Source organism: Carcharhinus amblyrhynchos, chromosome 29 (assembly GCF_965287045.1).
Source record: "Carcharhinus amblyrhynchos chromosome 29, sCarAmb.v2.hapA, whole genome shotgun sequence".
Lineage (NCBI taxonomy): Eukaryota > Metazoa > Chordata > Chondrichthyes > Carcharhiniformes > Carcharhinidae > Carcharhinus > Carcharhinus amblyrhynchos.
In genome coordinates, this window is record NC_137352.1 from 31,821,021 (window position 1) to 31,841,230 (window position 20,210).

The following is a 20,210-nucleotide window of genomic DNA, read 5'->3' on the forward strand; positions in this document are numbered from 1 at the left end:
TAATTAACAATGAGAATCTTGGATGAATATACCTTCCCTTAACCCACAAATAGATAAGACAGTTGCAAAACATCCACACACAACTCTGGTTGGAATAAGCTAGTCCAACTTCCTCAACTGCATCTTCCTGAGCCATGCTAGTCAGCACATTTATCTACTAAGATATCAAGGAGAACATCTGCAGAAGACGATCATAGAATCCCTTCAGTAGAGAAAGAGGCCATTTGGCCCATTGAGTCTGCACCAACAACAATCCCACCCCAGCCCTATCCACGTAACTCCTGATATTTATACTGTCAATCTTCCTGACACGAGGGTCAATTTAGCATGGCCAATCAACATAACCTGCACATGGAGGAGAATACTGAGATACAGGCTTTTAGAATAGATGGGATTGAGGTACATAAGGAGGAGGTATTGGCAATTCTTGAGAGTATGAAAATAGATAAGTCCCCTGGGCCGGATGGGATTCTCTGGGAGGCTAGGGAGGAGATTGCAGAGCCTTTGGCTTTGATCTTCATCTTGTCATTGGCTACAGGTATAGTGCCAGTAGACTGGAGGATAGCAAATGTTGTCCCCTTGTTCAAGAAGGGGAGTAGAGACCATCCTGGGAATTATAGACCGGTGAGCCTTACTTCTGTTGTGGGCAAAGTTTTGGAAAGAATTATAACGGATAGGATTTATAATCATCTGGAGAGAAATAAATTGATTAGGGATAGTCAACACGGTTTTGTGAAGGGTAGGTCGTGCCTCACAAACCTTATCGAGTTTTTTGAAAAGGTGACCAAAGAGGTGGATAAGGGTAAGGCAGTTGACGTGGTGTGTATGGATTTTAGCAAAGCATTTGATAAGATTCCCCATGGTAGGCTACTGCAGAAAATGCAGATGCATGGGATTGAGGGTGATTTAGCAGTTTGGATCAGGAATTGGCTAGCTGATAGAAGACAGAGGGTGGTGGTTGATGGGAAATATTCAACCTGGAGTTCAGTTACAAGTGATGTACCTCATGGATCTGTTTTGGGGCCACTGCTGTTTGTCATTTTTATAAATGACCTAGATGAGGGTGTAGAAGGATGGGTTAGTAAATTTGCTGACGACACCAAAGTCGGAGGAGTTGTAGGCAGTGAGGATGGATGTTACAGTTTGCAGAGGGACATAGATAAACTGCAGAGCTGGGCTGAGAGGTGGCAAATGGAGTTTAATGTGGAAATGTGTGAGGTGATTCACTTTGGTAAGAGTAACAGGAGTACAGAATATAGGGCTAATGCAAGGACTCTTGGTAGTGTCAACGAGCAGAGAGATCTCGGTGTACGTGTGCATAGATCCTTGAAAGTTGGCACCCAGGTTGATAAGGTTGTTAAGAAGGCGTACGGTGTGTTAGCTTTTATTGGTAGAGGGATTGAATTTCGGAGCCGTGAGGTCATGTTGCAACTGTACAAAACTCTGGTGCGGCTGCACTTGGAGTATTGCGTACAGTTCTGGTCACCGCATTATAAGAAGGATGTGGAGGCATTGGAAAGGGTGCAGAGGAGGTTTACCTGGTATGGTGGGAAGGTCTTATGAGGAAAGGCTGAGGGGCTTGAGGTTATTTTCGTTAGAAAGAAGAGGGTTAAGAGGTGACCTAATTGAGGCATACATGATGATGAGGGTTAGATAGGGTGGATAGTGAAAGCCTTTTTCCTCAGATGGTGATGGCTAACACGAGGGGACATAGCTTTAAATTAAGGGGCTATAATTAATTTAAATTAATTATAGGACGGATGTCAGAGGTAGGTTCTTTACTCAGAGGGTAGTAAGGGCATGGATGCCCCGCCTGCAGCAGTTGTGGACTTGCCAACTTTAAGGACATTCAGATGGTCAGTGGATAGGCATATGGATAATATTGGAGTAGTTTAGGTTAGAGGGTCATTAGATTGGTTCCACTGGTCAGCGCAACATCGAGGGCCGAAGGGCCTGTCCTGCGCTGTAATGTTCTATGTTCTATCTTTGGAGTGTGGAAGGAAACCATAGCACTGTGAGGAAACCCACAAAGCTGGAGAGAATGTGCAAACTCCACACAGTCACCCAAGTCCAGAACTGAACCTGGGTCTCTGGCATAGTGAAGCAGTAGCGCTAACCACTGTGCCACCCTAATTAAATTCACGTTATTTTCATTTCCAATGGTTCTGCGATCATGATATGTACCAAGAATGTCAACTCACATCTGTATTCTCTATACCAGTCCCTCCTGTCCAGCAGAATATTACAATCCTGCTGAAGTAAACGGCAATCAAATGGCCCACTGCATTCGATGCCACTACAGCACAGAAGGAGACTGTTCAGCTGATTGTATAAGTGCTGGTTCTCTGTAAAAACAACTCAGATAATCCCAATCCCCGGTCCTTTCCAATTATCCTGTAATTGTGTTCTCTTATCCAATTCCCTTTTGAAAGCCATGGTTGAATCTGCCTCCACCACAGCGCATTCTAACCAGTTGCTGCTTAAGGCAGATTTTCTTCATGTCTCTGTTGGTTCTTTTGCCAATCACCTTAAATAATAGTTTTCTAGTTCTCAGCCTTTCACCAGTGCTAAACTCTCCCTCAGGGTACCGAACAGGTGCTGGAGTGTGACAACTAGATTTTCACAATGGCTTCATTGCAATGTTAATATAAGCCTACTTGTGACTCTAATAAATAAACTTAAAATGTTTCTCTCTCTTCTCATGATTTCATCATGATTTTGAACACTTGCATCAAAACTTTCTTCTTGGAGGAAAACACCAATTTCTCAAATCTATCCACCTAACTGAAATGCTTCATCCTCAGGACTATTCTGCACCCTCACTAACACCTTTACATCATTCCTCAAGAGCGGGGCCCAATATTGCTGTTGCAGCTGAACCAATTTATAAAACTTCGTTATAACTTCTGTGCTCAAGAATTTCTCACAATTTGTTGGGTTGGAGATTGAAGAAAAAAAGCAAGAGACTCCAATCAAGAGAGGGCTATCTAAGAAGCAATACACCTTTCTCTTATAACCGTGGATCTCATAGTTTTAATAGAGTGTATTCGCTGCTCCAATGAATGCTGAGACAGCTCCTCAAGTCCAGTAGACTGCGAAAAGGAAAAGACAAAGACAGATGCGAACAGGGAAAGACAAATGGAAATAATATATTTAAAATTCTTCCATGCCTCTGTACCTTCTCCAGCCATCCAAGAACTCTGCCTTTTTCCAAACCTAGTCATATTGTCATTATTCAACAATATGCCTTCAGCTACACAGACTCTAAATCACTCTCCTCTTTTCTTTCCACTTTCACGTTTCTTTGTAATTCTTACCTTTCTAATCAAGCTGTTGGCCAGCTGCCCTAATGTTTCCATCTTTGGCTCAGTCTCAGTTTTTAATAATATCATTAAGCTCCTGTTAAGTGCCTGGGGACATTTTATTACATTAAATGCATGTTCTTGTTGTGATTCTCGCACCAAATTAGTTTTATAACAGCTGCTAATGCATTCACATAAATTGCAATCTGTGTTACTTTTAACACTTATTAATCTGTTTGTGAAAATAGCAGAGTAACAGCTTTGTACACATTGTCTTTTCTAGCACACACAATTCATTCAACTTACCCACTTTTTGGTGCAAGGTGGTAGGTCACATATACAACTTTCAAATGAAAGTCTTGCACCCTTTGACTGACAAAGGCAGCTCTATCTTCATGAAGCTGCTTATCCAATCAACATCAGTTTTAGTAATGGGAATAGTGTTTGAAAATGAAAAATATGAGTTGAGAGAGAAGCAACAAGAAAAGGAAAATGAGCTGCCCTAAACTCTTCAAACTTAACTATTGAAAACTGGATTCTCTCTCAGAAGCTACATCAGTAACAAGCTGCTGTACGTGAGTGGGATTTGTTAAGGCACTCCCTATTGCCACTGTTTATTGAACATTTTACATAGTGTAAGAAACTGTTATACATGCCATTTCTTCAATAGTACACAGTTTGCTTTCACATAAAAATGCATGCATGTAATAACAGAACCATCTGTCTGAGGAAATAGGTCATGGCAGTTGGTTTTATGTCAGAAGTAGCCCCTGTATAAGTGTTTTGGTTTAATACTTAATATGCTGCAAGGGATTAATTGCAAAGTTACATAATCATCATCAAGAACTATTTGCATATATAGTAGGCGATGTCCCATTTTAATGGGAAAATCGTGTTGGTGATTATTTAAAAATGCTACATAAAAAAGTCCAAAAGCTCTAAGAACTAGAAAATAAATTGCTTCCAGCTATTTGCATCTTATAGAAAATAGCTGTATCAGTGCTTCCGTCATTAGTAACACTTTATAGGAATAAAGTTTTCTCAACAATTACTACCCTATGTGTCCCTTTACTCAGTAAAAAGGCAGAGCCAAATGTACAGATAGAAGATCGACAGGCTACAAAATGACTATATTTTGTCAAAATGGACTTGATAGTAAAACTGCATCTGTGACCGAGGTCAACTCGTGTAATACTGTAACGTAAAGGAATTGTCATTTTCTGCATAATTTATACAGTAACTTGCTTTATACGAGGATGCGTGGTTGATCCAATATTGAATTCTTACAAACGCACAGCGTTCGCGTATCCTGTGTAATCAAATTATCTTTAGTGTTCCCTAAGGACAAAACACAGCTCTTTGTAGCAATATTCTTCACTTGTTAGCATAGTTTTTCAGGTCAGAAGTCCCAACAGATGTGCCCCTTTCTTTCAGTTTATTTCACTGAGGAGGGGCCTCTGTTTAACAGAGGTCATTTCTGGAAGAAAGCATCATCAGTGAAATAGAAAGCTGGGAGAGAGTCCAGTTCCAGTAGTCCTGCAACTGGTCAAATGCCCACAGCTGATCTACAGTTATTTGTGACTGTGGTTACACTGTAGGACTGGTTAGTAATCCAGTGTTGCTAACTGATTAAAGGAACAACATCTGTGACTGGCCAATGTCAATAACTGACTACAAGCCCTTAATTGGTGCAAATGTCCAAGGTTTGCTCTTGCTTCGTGGAAGATCATTGATTGCTGATCAAAATGGTTACAAATCCACTGATGCTCAAAAGTTTTACAATGGGTCACTGTTCACTTTGAGACAACAGATTAACAGTTGGAGACTTTAGAGATGACAAAAGGCCCAGAGCTAGCTAACAATTCAGGAATGGTCAGAAATCCAGTTTGGTAATAGTTCTTGCATTCATTAATATTCCAAGACCATATGAAGTTCCAGGATCCCTAGAGTTCCAATATCAGATATAGATCCACCTAGGCTGGCAAGCAAGAATGAACAAAGGTTAATGCTAGTAATAGCTGCCCAAGTGAGAGGGAACATGCGTGTTAGGATGACGGGGCACATTTGGATTGGGGTAAATGCCCGCTGTAGGAGAGCTCCAGTATGGTGAGGTTGCTCCAAAGAAGCTAGAGGACGTCACTGGCATAGAGGTGGGATGAGGGGATACAAAGTTCATCTTCTGCGGATGTGTATGGTAGGCGGACATGTAGGAAAGGTCTGAGGGATACTTATACATAGAGGACTCTGTTGGATGTGGTTGGAGAGCCTGTGCAATGCCATGAAAGTCAAATTTGTATGCATAACGTTTGCCATGAACCTTGGTCATGATGTTTTTGTCATAATAATAGCGCAGAGCTCTGCTCAGCTTGTCGTAGTTCATGTTGGGCTTGCTTTTCCTCTCTCCCCAGCGCCGTGCCACTTCATCTGGGTCTGTCATTTTAAACTCGCCATTGGTTCCCTCCCAGGTGATGCAGTTGGCATTGGAACTGTCAGACAGCAGCTCTAGAAGGAACTGCCAAAGTTGTATTTGTCCACTTCCTGCAAGAAATTGAGAGCTTGGTATAAATTATTTGCAGTCAGAAACATAACGCAAAAAGCTACCTAATATTCATTCCCTCAAAACCTATGAAATTCCAATTCTTTGATGCACAGAGAAATTAAAACTTTCCTGATGACTCAGTCAGTTATTTCACTAAGGATGCTAAATTGAGCATTTCAGATAAGCTGCTATTTTATCACTGCTGACATCAAAGGTGTGCTGGGGACATAACTGCAGAGCTATCTTCTGCTTCCCATAATGTGCTCTTCACAACTTCTGCCAAAACAAAACTACTCATACAAATATTCTGAGTGTCAAATCTTATTAAAGACATTGATTCAGCTGTTGATGAATTATTGCATTGACCGTAAGAATCAAATATTGGTGTGACATGTGGACTCAGCAATGGGATGAGAATTCTCATCACAGCAGGGCAGCTTTCAGCAGGGAGCTGACTGATGCAGCAAGTGATGGATTTGGGAATTGTATCTAAAACACATTAGTACTGACATTAATGTTCAGTCACTGTTTGCACATTTAAATCCTGTTGAATTTGGAAAGTAGGACATTGAGTGGAATTTTACGATTTTTGAACTAAGTGTCATCTCAGGTGAGAAGAGAAGTGTGTAGCTGCTGGCTTCTCTGCTGACTTTTCCCACCATATGGCACGGTGGCACAATGGTTAGTATTGCTGTCTCACAGCTCCAGGGACCTGGGTTCGATTCCCACCATTGGGTCACTGTCTGAGTGGAGTTTGCACATTCGCCCTGTGTCTGCGTGGGTGCTCCGGTTTCCTCCCACAGTCCAAAGATGTGCAGGTTAGATAGATTGGCCATGCTAAATTGCCCTTGGTATCATGGGGTGCGTAGGTTAGAGGGATTAGCAGGGTAAATAGGTAGGATTACAGGGATAGGGCCTGGGTGGGATTGTTTTCGGTGCAGACATGAACAGCTTCATTCTGCACTGTAAGGATTCGATGATTTCAACATTTTGTCAAAATGAATCTTGGAAGCGGGTCCCACATTGTCACGCTGGTGGGACATGCTCTGAATGAATCTGTCCCTTAGGCAACATCAGCCTTCAAGAGATCAGGATGACTCTTATAAAGGGCATTCTAATCCCCCCCCAAGAAAACGTTCTTTCACCCATATGCATTTCTCAGGAAATTCCCCACCACGCATATGTCCCCACGCCCCAGGGAATTTCCACCCATGCACACAGCCCAGCCCTCCCCTCCCATGGATCTTCCCACTGGAAGTCCCTCCTGCCCAGCACTTCCGCCTGGCAGTTCCCAGGGTACTGCCTCGTCATGACCCTTTCCCTCCTGGGGGCTGTACTGACCTGTGCACCACTGGTGGGCTCTCTCCACCAGCTCCCCATTTGTCAGAAGCTGTTGTAAACCCTGCCAAGTGATGCCACATCGGTGAAGTCGGGAAGGTTGGCGGAATCCAAATGAAGGAATAATAGAACAGAGAAGTCTGCTTTTTTTTCTATATTTTAATGATATTAAAATGTGTGGTAACAGGCTTCTCACATTTTCGTGGTAGGAACCCCATTATGTTATTGGTTGAGACAATTGGAATGGGGAATCCCATTGGTGTAAAAGTTGTTTGGGGACTCCTGTTGATTTCTCCGTCCCCGCTGCCATTCTCACCCATCGAAAGTGAGGGCAGAAAATCTCTCCCATCATCTCTGCAATTATTAACATTACATTCAGCTGCACCCTCAGAACAGTGAGATGTAACATTGACAAAGTATAGCTATGAGAACATGCATTAGCCATGGATCTTTTGAAAATCTGTTTCTGAGATGAAGATTTAAGGCCTGAAGATCTACAATCTTGCTGTGTAACAATTAACAATGACATGATGGCATGTATTAACAACGATACCTTGGAATGATATGCAGTTGTCTGATCTAGCTGATAAGTATTACCATAAAATAACTTTTTCAAGACTCTTGCTCAATTCTGATTATCCAGTGTAATAAAAAACTTACATTTGTTAATACTCTGTGCACACCATCAACAACTTAATTTAATTTTGGGATCTAATGGTAAAAGACACAGGGAAATCCAATACCATACTGTAACAAAATAAAACATACCAAACTACTGCACCACATTGTGGAAAACTGAAGAATGCTAAAAGGAAATACCATACTATAATCAACTAAAACGTTCACTGCACTACACTACACTATGATAAGCTGCCTCACACTAAACACACCACATTGTGATAAACTGAAACACACTAAATTAATGCACTATATAAACGGCAGCAGAATTGATAGAAAAAGAAAATTAATTAGACATTGTAATAAAGTGCACCACATTAAGAGATTGTATTGCATTGTGATAAACTGTGCTATGCTAAAACATTGGCTGGCCGGAATTCTCTGACCTCGCCCAAGGCTGGGATTTTCCAGTTCTGCTGCAGTAAATGGAGATTTAGTTGAGCACCAAATTCTCCACTTTTGCTGGCAGCTGTAGAAGTGGCGTGAACAGCTGGAGAATTCCAGCCATTGTCCCAGACTATAATACTGTACTACACTGGAAAAAACTGAATAACAATAATACACTGTAGCATACTGGAAAATCTAAACCACAGTAAAATACAAAACTGAGTGCTATGATAAAATGCACTACCACACTGTCACAGTAAACAGCAGCACACTAAAGTACTGTGTCACACTATGATAAACTGAGCCACACTTAACTACAGTGCCGCACATTACAATAAACTGAAGTCCTGCAAATTGGTGTGATAAATGGCAGTGTACTAAAATATCACACCACACTGCAATAAACTGAACCACAATAAAATATTGTAGCACATTATGACAAAGTGACCCATATTAATAAAGTGTATTCCACTATGATAAACTGGGCCACATTAAACTAGTGTGTATCTTTGTATAATAATCTTCAAATTAAAATAATATACCACACTGTAATAAATTGAACCACTTGAAAATACTGTACCATGCTGTAGTATAATTAGGAACCTTAATGTAGATAGGGCAGCGGTTCAAATGATATTCACTCGAGCATCTGCCATTCCTGCTGTAGGCACCTCCCACAACCCCACTTGCCTGTATCTTTAACAGTTCATTGGAGTCTGGGACTCTGATTTGAAGGTGGGTAATGTCTCAATCATTATAAAAGGTGAAAAGATAGGTCTGGCTAACTATAGGGCAATTAGCTTGATGTCAGTAATAGGGAATCTCTAGGGATGCAAAATGTGACTATTTAGCTAGAAAAGACAAATTATTGATGCCAATATGACTTCAATAAATGGAGGTTCTGCCATACATATCTGACTGTAGCTTTCTGGTAAGGTTCCAAATAAGAGCAAAGATTTTAGTATTAGTAGTAAGCTACTGCCTATTGAAAGCTGGTTGAAAACCAAGAAGCAGAAATTTTGTAGATGGATTTGGATTTGTTTGGAACCAAGCTCCTGTCCTACAGGAGCCATTGCTCTTTGTTGTTTTGATTAATGATTTAATTTTGATGATGTTTGCAAATGATACAAAGATTTGTGTGGCTATTAAGACAATGCTTAACTGCTTTAAACAGATCTTAACGCATTAGAGGACTGAGATCATGATTGGCAGATAGCATTGAAAAAGTGCAGTGTTGTGAATGTGGGTAGCTGATCATTCTCTTCAGGGAAAAGCAAATGGAGAAAAAGAGGCCTAATTGTTCTTATGCATCAGTATCAATACTGTGCTACAGCTAAGACAAATAGGGTATTGCTACATATTTACAAGATAATCGACTAAAACTAATCATAAGGTTCTGCCCACGTACAAGATCTCAGATCAGCCTCAATTAGAACTCTGGGGTGGAGTTAATGCAGCCTGTCATGCGGGAAACCATGGCAGCCAGGTCTACTTAATAGTAAAAAAGGACCTGCATCAGTCTCCCAGTGACAGGAAAACCTCTCCCGATTAAATCGGAGGGTGATAGGGTCTGACAAAATTCGGTGGTAGCTCAGGAATTAAATGGAGGCCACATGGGTCTCCTGCACCATCAGAAGGCCACGCAGGAAATCTTGAATGGTCTGCCAGTGAATGGGAGGGACAGACTGTTGTCTCTGGTCAGGGGAGCCGCCAGCAAGGTATCAGCTGAAAGTCACCCACCTTCACTTGTCTTTGACAATACTTCCCACTTTCTTGTGGCCTCCCTCATCCCACAACACCCTTCCCACTTTCACTCACCTGTGGTCTCAGGAGCTTCTGCAGAAACATGTCATTAAATCTAAATGGGCTTCATGGCCTTTTTGGGCACAAAGTCAATTGCATTGGCAAAACAAGGCTGGGAAAGTAGGTTTTAGCATGAGATCTGTTCGCGTCTGGAGCGAAAATCTGGGCCTGTTTCTAGCTAAGGCAGACATTACAAAATGTTAGGCCTGGTATGACGTTAATCAGAGCCAACATGATCTCCTGCACTTGTTTCCATTGCCTTGAGATCGACAAAGGATTTTGCAATTATTTTCCTTAAATCTTATCTATTTTCCAATATGCTTCTGGATCAGTGACAAAGGTTACGTATTTCAACTCAAATTACCAAATTAAATGGCACGATCTATATGGATCAGAGTATTTATCCTGTTAATCATTGTACATACGTTTATATATGTGTGTAATTGCCCAAGATTAAAATACTATATCCCATCCTAATAAATTAAGACACTCCATGTAAGACACTGGGTCATAATAAAATGATGTGGGTATGCCGGCGTTGGACTGGCATAAACACAGTAAAAAGTCTGACAACACCAGGTTTTAGTCCAACCTATTTATTTGATAATATACTCGCAAGCTTTCGGGTTAGCCCCTTCGTCAGGTGAATGGAGAGTTCTGGCCTCAGACAGAGCATATAAAGCACAGACAGTTTAGAGATTACTGATTAGAATGCGAATCCTTACACCTAACCTGCTGTTCAAGACCTGAAGTGGCTGATAATGTGAGTGGAAGGAGCACTGATCACAGTTTAAAGAAATGTGTATTGTCTCCAGACAGTACAGTAAGTGAGGTTTTGCAAACCCAGGCAAGTCACGGGGGTTACAGATAGTGCGACATGAACCCAAGATCCCTGTTGAGACCGTCCTCGTGTGCGGAACTTGGCTATCAGTCTCTGTTCAGCGACTCTGCGCTGTCGTGTGTCGTGAAGGCCGCCTTGGAGAATGCTTGGAGAATGCATAATAAAATACCATGTTATACTGTAATAAAGTGCCACACAATAAATTAATGGACCACAATGTAATAAACCACTCCACACTGAAATATTTTATCACGCTATAATAAATTGAGCCACAAATATGGCACTACTTTTTCACAATGTGAACAGAAAATTGCATAATAGTGTAATAAACTCAGGAACAAAATACTGTCTCATGCTGAAATAAACTGAACAAACTCCATCACTATAATAAATTGAACCACACAAAAAATACAGAATTAAATATTGTTTCACTATAATAAATTGAAGGATAGCAAAATCATAGAATCATACAGCCCAGAAGAGGCCCTTTGGCCCATCAAGTCCACACTGACACATTAGAAACACCTGAATTCCCATCTAATCCTATCTGCCAGCACTTGGCCCGTAGCCCTGAATGTTATGATGTGCCAAGTGTTCATCAGATATTTTTTAGAGGATGTGAGGCCACCCACCTCCACCAACCTCCAAGGCAGCGCATTCCAGACCATCACCATCCTCTGGGTAAAAACATTTTTCCTCACATCCCCCCAAACCTCCTGCCCTTCACCTTGAACCTATGTCTCCTCATGACTGATCCTTCAACTAAGAGGAACAGCTACTCCTTATCCACTCTGGCAATGTCTCTCATAATCTTGAACTGCTCAATCAGGTCGTCTCTCAGTCTTCTCTGCTCCAACGAAAATAACCCAAGCCTACGCAACCTCTCTTCATAACTTAAATGTTTCATCCCAGGCAGCATCCTGGTGAATCTCCTCTGCACCCTCTCCAGTGCAATCCCATCCTTCCGATAATGTGGTGACCAAAACTGCACACAGTACTCTTAGCCATGGCTTCACCAAAGTTCAATGCAATTCCAACACAAGTTCCCTGCTTTTGTAATGTATGCCTTAATTGATAAAAGCAAGTGTCCTATATGCCTTTTTCACTACCCTGCTAACATGCCCTTTCATTTTCAGAGATCTGTAGACAAACAGAACTTTTTTACACAGAACTTCCTTGTGTCCTACCATTTTTGAATACTTTTTTATCAAATTACTCCTTCCAAAACGTATCACTTCATACTTTTCAGGGTTAAATGCCACTTGTCACTTATCCACCATTTGACCATTCTGTCTATATCTTCTTGTAGCCAAGACACTCCACCTCACTGTTAACCACCCATCCAATCTTTGTGTCATCTGCAAAGTTACTAATCCTATCCCCCACATAGTCATCAATGTAATTTATATAAATAATAAATAATAGGGGCCCAACACAGATCTCAGTGGTACGCCAGCGGACACTGGCTTCCAGCCTCTGTCATCACCCTCTGTCTCCTACAACTGAGCCAATTTTGAATCCAGTTCATCAAATTGCCCTGTATCTCATGTGAATTTATCTTCTTTACAAGTTTCCCATGTCAGACCTTGTCAAAGACTTTGCTGAAATCCATATAAACTACATCGACTGCACAGCCCTCCTCTACACACCTGGTCACCTCCTCAAAAAATTCAAATTTATTAAGCATGATTTCCCTCTGGTGAAGCCATGCTGACCATCTCCGATCAAGTTTTGTCTCTCTAAGTGGAGAAAGATGCTCTCCTTCAGAACTTTCTTTAATAGTTTCCCTACCACTGACATGAGACTCACTAGTCTGTAGTTCCCTGGTTTATCTCTACAACTCTTCTTAAACAGCTGAACCACATTGGCTGTTCTCCAATTGTCTGGCACCTCACCCATGATGTGGATGTGCCGGCGTTGGACTGGGGTAAACACAGTAAAAAGTCTGACAACACCAGGTTTTAGTCCAACCAATTTATTTGATAGTAAACTCACAAGCTTTCGAGGGGACACCCTCTTCGTCAGGTGAATGGAGAGTTCTGGCCTCGGACAGAGCATATACAGCACAGACAGTTTAGAGATTACTGATTAGAATGCGAATCTTTACACCTGACCTGCTGTTCAAGTCCTAAAGTGGCTGACAATGTGTGTGGAGACTATCTGTAACCCCCGTGACTTGCCTGGGTTTGCAAAACTTCACTCACTGTGCTGTCTGGAGACAATACACATCTCTTTAACCTGTGATCAGTGCTCCTTCCACACACATTGTGAGTTTACTATCAAATAAATCGGTTGGACTAAAACCTGGTGTTGTCAGACTTTTTACTGACGTCACCCATGGCCAGAGAGGAATTGAAAATTTGGGTTAGAGCCCCAGCAATCTCCTTCCTTGCCTTCCACTGCAGCCTAGGGCACAATCCATCTGGACCTGGAGATTTATCCACTTTTAAGGTTGCCAACACCTCCAGTACCTTGACCTTTCCAATGTCAATTTGCTCAAGAACCTCACAGTCTCTCTCCCTGAATTCCAAACCATTGTCCTCATGCTCTTGGGTGAAGACGGATGTGAAGTATCAATATTCAACCACAAAGCAATAAAACTAAATCACATTAAAATAGAATGCCACACTGTAATCAATTTGCCCACAATGAAATATTAGAATAATTCAATAAACTAAAATAAAATACAGTATTGCATACTAATGAACTGAAATGCACAATTATACACAAGTTCAATGCAATACAGGCCACCATATTACAAGACTACACCATAAAAACAAACTGAAATAAAACAAAATACACTACACTGTAATAAACTGAAAGTGAGATACTGAGTCACATTGTAATAAACTTAACCACAAGGTGTTGTACCACATTGTAGTAAACTGAACCACAATGAAATACTGTACCACACTATAATAAACTGAATCACACTAAGGTACTGTACTGCACTGTAATAAACTGAACCTTTCTGTAATAAACAAACAAAATACTGCACCACACTATAATAAACTGAACAGCACTAAGGTACTCTAAAACTGTAATAACCTGAACCTCACTATGTTGTAGTATTTTAATATACTTAATCACACTAAAATACTGTACCGTAAAGTAATAAACTGAACCACTAAAATGCTGTCCCATGTGGCAATAAACTGAAAAACAAAATACTGCACCACCCGGTAATGGATTAAACCTGAATGACATATTATACTTACTGCAATAAAATAAACCACAATAAAATGCTATACCATGACAAAAATCTAACATGCCATACCACAGTGAAATTACCTATGTTATACTAAAGTACTGTAGAACATCAGTAAACCACTTCATAATAAAATACTCCACTGCTCTGTTTTGAACTGCACTACACTTAAAAATCTATACCATGCATCAAGAACAATAACCTGTCTTTCTTTAGCAGATCTAACATTGTGGTTTTTACTTTTTTGGTCCATGGGATGTTGGGTTGTTGGCAAGGCCAACATTTATTACCTATGTCTAAACATTCTTGGGAATGTAAGATGAGTTGCCTTCCTGAACTGTGGTTTAGGTACATCAAGGGTGCTAATAATGTTGGAGTTCCAGAATTTTGAATCACAGACAGTGAAGGAACAGCAGTAGTTCCAAGTCAGTGGACTGTGTTTGGATTAGAACATGGTGCCCTTGCATTTCTAGGGCAGAGTTCCCCAGTTGGAAAGGTTCTGCCAAAGGAGCCTTGGCAAATTGCTGCATTTTGTGACGGCACAACCTGTTGCCATTGTCCGCTGCTGGTTCAAGCGTGAATGTTTCAGGTGATAGATGGAGTGCTGATCAAGCAGAGTGTTTGGTTCTATCTGGTGTCTTGACTGCTGTTAGATGTGCACTCCAGGCAAGTAGAGATTATTGCATCTTACTCCTGATGTGTGCTTTGTAGAAGATGGACATGCTTTGGAGAGCTTGCAGGTTAGTTATTTGCTGCATAATGTCAAGTCTCTGACTGGCACTTGTACCTATTAATAATTATATGTTTTCACCAGTTAAGTTTCTGGTCAAACCTCGGGGTGTTGATGGTGGGGGAATTCAGCAATGATAATACTGTTGAACATCAAGGGCAGATGGTTAGATTCTTTCTTGTTGTAAATGGCCCTTGCCTGATGCATGTATATTGCAATGTTACCTGCCACTTACTCATTCAAGCCCCAAAGCACATGTGGATCGCATGATATTTCACAGTTGATATTATGAAGCACATTTGATGTCACAAGCTTGGTCAAATAGGTAGATTTTAAGGAGCATAGAAAAGGAAGAGAGGTAGAACTGTTGAGAGGTTTAGGGAGGGAATTTCACAGCTTAGGACCTACACAACTGAAGACACAGCAGCCAAAGCTGGGGTGTAGAAAATTAGAGATATGCTAAAAATTAGAATTGGAGGGGTGCTAAGTCTCAGAGGGTTGCAGGACTGGAGGAGTGTACAGAGGAAGGTAAATGATGGAAGTCTAAAGATGTGTAGGTTAGGTTGATTGGCCATGCTAAAATTGCCCCTTAGTATCCTGAGATGTGTAGATTAGAGGGATTAGCAGGTAAATGCGTAGGGATATAGGGATAGGGCCTAGGTGGGGTTGTGGTTGGTGCAGATTTGATGGGCCAGATGGCCTCTTTCTGCACTGTAGAGTTTCTTTATTTTCTACCATTTCTGTGAATTGAAAACAAACACGAGAAGTTTAGAATTGAGATGGCAATGGAGATCACTGATTAATGGGTTGATAGGTAAAAGTATTGGATGAACATTAGAATTCAGGCAGGAGATTTTTGGATGAGCATAAGTTTATGGAGGTCACCAGGTGGGAGGTTGGTCAGGAAAACATTGTAAGATAGTTGAATCTAAAGGCAAAGGACACATGGATGGGAATTTCAATAGCAGCTTTGCAGAAACAGTGGCAGTGATGTTTCATGTTTATAGAAGTGGAGGTGACTGATAAACTGCTGCGCTGTGAAAACCAACACCATCCTGTAATACCAACCACATAGTAAATGGCACAACACTAAGAATGTAAGAACATAAGAAACAGGAGCAGGAGTGGGCCATCTAGCCCTTCGAGCCTGCCCCGCCATTCAATAAGGTCATGGCTGATCTGAAGTGGCTCAGTTCCACTTTCCCACCTTCTCCCCATAACCCTTAATCCCCTTGCCTATCAAAAACCTATCTACCCGCGTCTTAAATATATTTAGCGAGGCAGCCTCCACCACCTCAACAGGCAGAGAATTCCAGAGATTCACCACCCTTTGAGTGAAGAAATTCCTCCTCAACTCCGTTCTAAACTGCCCCCCCTTTATCTTGAGGCTGTGCCCTCCAGTCCTACTGTCCTTTCTGAGCGGGAAGAGCCTCTCCACCTCTATCCTATCCATCCCATTCATCATCTTATAAGTCTCAATGAGATCTCCCCTCATTCTTCTAAACTCTAACGAGTACAAGCCTAGTTTATTCAACCTCTCCTCATAGCTCAACCCCCTCAACTTCGGTATAAATTACTGCACCTCACTAGAGTATGGTGTCCAATTCTGCTTACCACACTTTATGAAGGATGTGAAGCCTTGGAAAAGATGAAGAGTTCATTTACTAGAATAGTTTCAGGGAAGAGAAAGTCTTCAGTTATATTGAGAGATAAGCAAGCTGGGATTCTTAGAACAAAGAAGATTCAAAATTATGAAAGGTGTTGGTGCGTAGATAGGAAGAAACAGTTTTCATTGACAGTAGTGTCTCTCATCAAAGGACACAGATTGAAAATAATAGCAAATAATCAGGGGGAGATGAGATTTTTTTGGAATATAGTGAGGTGTTATGATCTGGAATTCATTACCTGCAAGTATTTTGGGTGCAGATTTAGTAGTAACTTCCAAAAGCAAATTGTATAGATACCAGAAATGGAAATATTTGCAGGGCTATTATGAAAAAAGATTGGTGTTTATACAGCACCTTTCGCAACTTCAGGACTTCCCAAAACACTTCTCTCCAATTGTTTTGAAATATAGTTGCTATTGCAATTTAAGAAATATAGCCAGTAAACTTGCACAAACAGCAATGTGATAATGCTCTGGTGATGTTGATTGAGGGATAAATATTGCCTTGGACATCAGGGAATAACTGTCTGGCTCATCTTCAAAATAGCACCATCCATCTGAGAAAGCATACACCGCCTCAGTTCAACCTCTAATCCAAAAGACAGCACTGCCAAAAATGCAGCCTTCCCTCAGCACTGCACTGAAGTGTAAGGGAAGACCGGGGAAATTAGACAAATTCAAATGTCCAGCACAGACATTACAGCTCATCTCCTTTGTTTTGGATTCCATGATTCTATTTGGCAGCACACCACAACATACTGTACCACACCAATCTATTACAAATCCACACTCCAATATGCTGCACTATAACACGCACTATATACTCTCTGGCACAATACAAAACTGCACCACATTATAATTCACTACATTGTACAGCTCTGAATATAAGGAATGAGTGATTATAACTCAACACATTTGGTGGAGCACAATATATCCTTTCAGTTTTTAAAATACCTTGCCCTGTTATTAAACATCTGTAAAACCATTTTCTGTAAATGTTTTCTGCATATGATTGGAAAGAGGAACTGGAAAGTACTTTGTTCTTTTGCCAAGCAGTTGATTTTTCTGGCGATTGTTTTGATATAAATTGCAGATCAAAGATAGCAGAAATTAAAATACAGGTAGAATAGCCTGTGCTTTTTCAGTTAAAGGGCGAATGTCCAGTGGTCATTGTCTCTGATTATATAGCCAATTAGTTTTTAATTACAAATTTCAATATAAATAGTGAATACAAATTATAATATTCTATATACGTTTTGCAGAGTATTGTTCGCTATCGATTCATCTTACCTGGATTGGCTAACCGGCTGCTGGTTGGTCCTAGAATTTGATAAGGATCTGAAATACAGAAGCACTCTCCTCAGTATTCACCAGAATGGAAAACTAAATAAAAATGGATTTAAATTAAAAGGAAGTTCAATTTGAATGCTGGAATTCTATAAAAAGCATTCATCTAAATAGAAGCCTGTAAGAAATATGTCAAAATTGCCTTGCATTTGAGCCATTCCCTAACTCACTCGGGCCTCTGCTCGGTTGGACTGAAACCTAGTGTTGTCAGACTTTACTGTGTCTTGCCGTGCACACACTGCCTGAGAGAAGGGCGATTACACCAGAGAGATACTGATGCTGCCGTGAGAGTGTCAGTTTGGAAGCTGACCAGTTTACTTTTGGAAGAGGTTGCGAGTAGTTTTGAACACTGGGACACCAGGCCCACAAACAGTTGGTTTTATATTACAACATCCAAACGCCTGCATGGAGCAAGCCTGGTTCCATGGGCACAGAGCCATCTTCTCAGTTTTAGATATTTTATCCCTTCATCATTAAAATTGAAAACACGTTACATCTTTTTGATCAATACGTCCGAATTCAAATAAAGCTGGGAAATAAGTGAAAGAACGGGCTCATTGTTAACAACAAGTCATTGGCCACGGGTTCGGAACTATTCCCAGTCTGCCTCTCCGGCCTGTCACCAAGTTCGGATTTCCAACTATTTTCCAGCAAAGTTACGGCGGCAGACAGGGAGCAGCTCCATGGAGATTGTGGGCAATCGCTCTCTTCTCAGTCAAGCTGATTGGAGGGTGGGTGGGACAACAAATATTCTCATGAATTGGTGAATCCGTTCCTGCTGAGAACTCCAGTGATTGCTGTTGGAAAGAGGGCTGGTGAAAATCAGTCAGGGTCAGTTGCTCTGGCATTACATACTGTTTGGGCCACCTGGATACAGTGCAAAATTAATGCCTTGAATTTGTATCCAGCGAAAGTCAAAACGTTTGTGAAGTGTAGGATGAAAGTGGAAATAAAGGAAGAAGCCGTGGAATGAACATTCTCCTTTCGCTGACATCTCGTCCCTATTTCTTTCCATTGCTATATCTATGCAGTGATATGTAAATCCGCCGCTATCTTTCCTTTACTCCTCGTTATTACCTGGTTGGGGTCGAGGCTGTTCCGTATTCTTATTCACACTCTGCGTTGCTCCAGGAGAAGCTGGAAAATAGATTCATAAACCGTTTCATACAACTATTGAAAAAAGTACTTATTTGCACGGAGAACGAGCAACATTTGCAATGGGCCACAAGGAAGGATGCAAATAGCCAGGCGGCGGGATTCGGTTGAAAAACAACAGCTGGTTACTATACTAGGAAAGCGATAGGGTTGGCATTTCTTAAGAGTGGGCGGCCACCTTTGAAAAACATAGTTCCAATCGTGTTCACAGAATAAATTGACCATTTCATCGCTCTTTGTCACGCATGTGCTTATCAACCACTAACATATGGAACGGCACAGCCATCTTTATGGCTCAGAAATAAATGACTGACACACGGAGAGGCAGTGGCGTAGTGGTAATGCTCTGGTGACCTGGGTTCAAATCCCACCACGGCTGATGGCGAAAAAAAAACCCTTTTGGTTCACTGGCGTCTTCAGGAAAGGGAAAGACTCCAGACCCACAGTAATGTGGTTGACTCTTAAATGGCCTTGCCTAGTAAGCCACTCAGTTCAAGGGCATAAGGGAATAAGCACCCACATCCTCTGAACGAATTAAAAAATATATTCCAGAGCCACGTAGATCTAGGAAATCATATGATTGGACTCCAGTCTGTGAATGATTCCACTAGAAGCAGAAAGAACGCTATAACTGGCCTCAAGCATCTGTTGTCGGTAGTTATGGGCTGGATCATGCTTGACTATAATGTGCCACATGAGTAAATGTCAAACTAGTGTTAAACTCTTGAAGAATGGAGAGTTGGGCAAAAGTCTGTGAATCTGCACCCATTATGTGGGAGGATAAAAAATGTAGCACAACATAGACAATATTGTATCAGCTACCTATTGCATCAAGTTCATAGCAGCAGTTAAGAAACAAAAACAACTTAAAAAGAGAGTGTATGAAAGTTTATAGAACAACGTTATAAAATGCTACAGCGGGCTTTGGAGGCTTTACAAGTTCATTGACTTTTATTCTTAAATTCTTTTTTTAAAATAATTCCAACATTAAACCAAATTTAAAGTAGCTGTAAATTGGATGTGACCCTAAGTATTCAATAACGACAGCTAAATGTAAAGAATGTTTTCACTATTATAGTTTAAGTCTGAGTTGAAAGTTAAAGGCTGCAGGGAGGAGGTTCGAGAACCAGGAGGAACCATGGGAGGGAACATCCATGGGGGTGGACTTATGAAATGAAGTGCCTGTCTGGTGCTTAAATGGTTTTTCTGGAATTTG

At 41.0% G+C, this 20,210-nt stretch overlaps 1 protein-coding gene across 8 annotated transcripts in view; it reads right to left on the reverse strand.

Moving 5' to 3' along the window:
- Window positions 1–3,886: 3,886 nt before the first annotated feature.
- fli1 (Fli-1 proto-oncogene, ETS transcription factor) overlaps window positions 3,887–20,210 on the reverse strand; it is an 85,994-nt gene continuing 69,670 nt past the window's right edge. For all 8 annotated transcript variants that reach the window (XM_080214539.1, XM_080214537.1, XM_080214534.1 and 5 more), the window contains 3 exons: window positions 18,917–18,976; window positions 17,783–17,830; window positions 3,887–5,840 (listed from right to left, as the gene is read on the reverse strand). In XM_080214539.1, coding sequence (XP_080070665.1) covers window positions 5,311–5,840; window positions 17,783–17,830; window positions 18,917–18,976 — 638 coding nt within the window. In that variant the 3' untranslated portion in view covers window positions 3,887–5,310. The remainder of the gene's footprint in view (window positions 5,841–17,782; window positions 17,831–18,916; window positions 18,977–20,210) is intronic.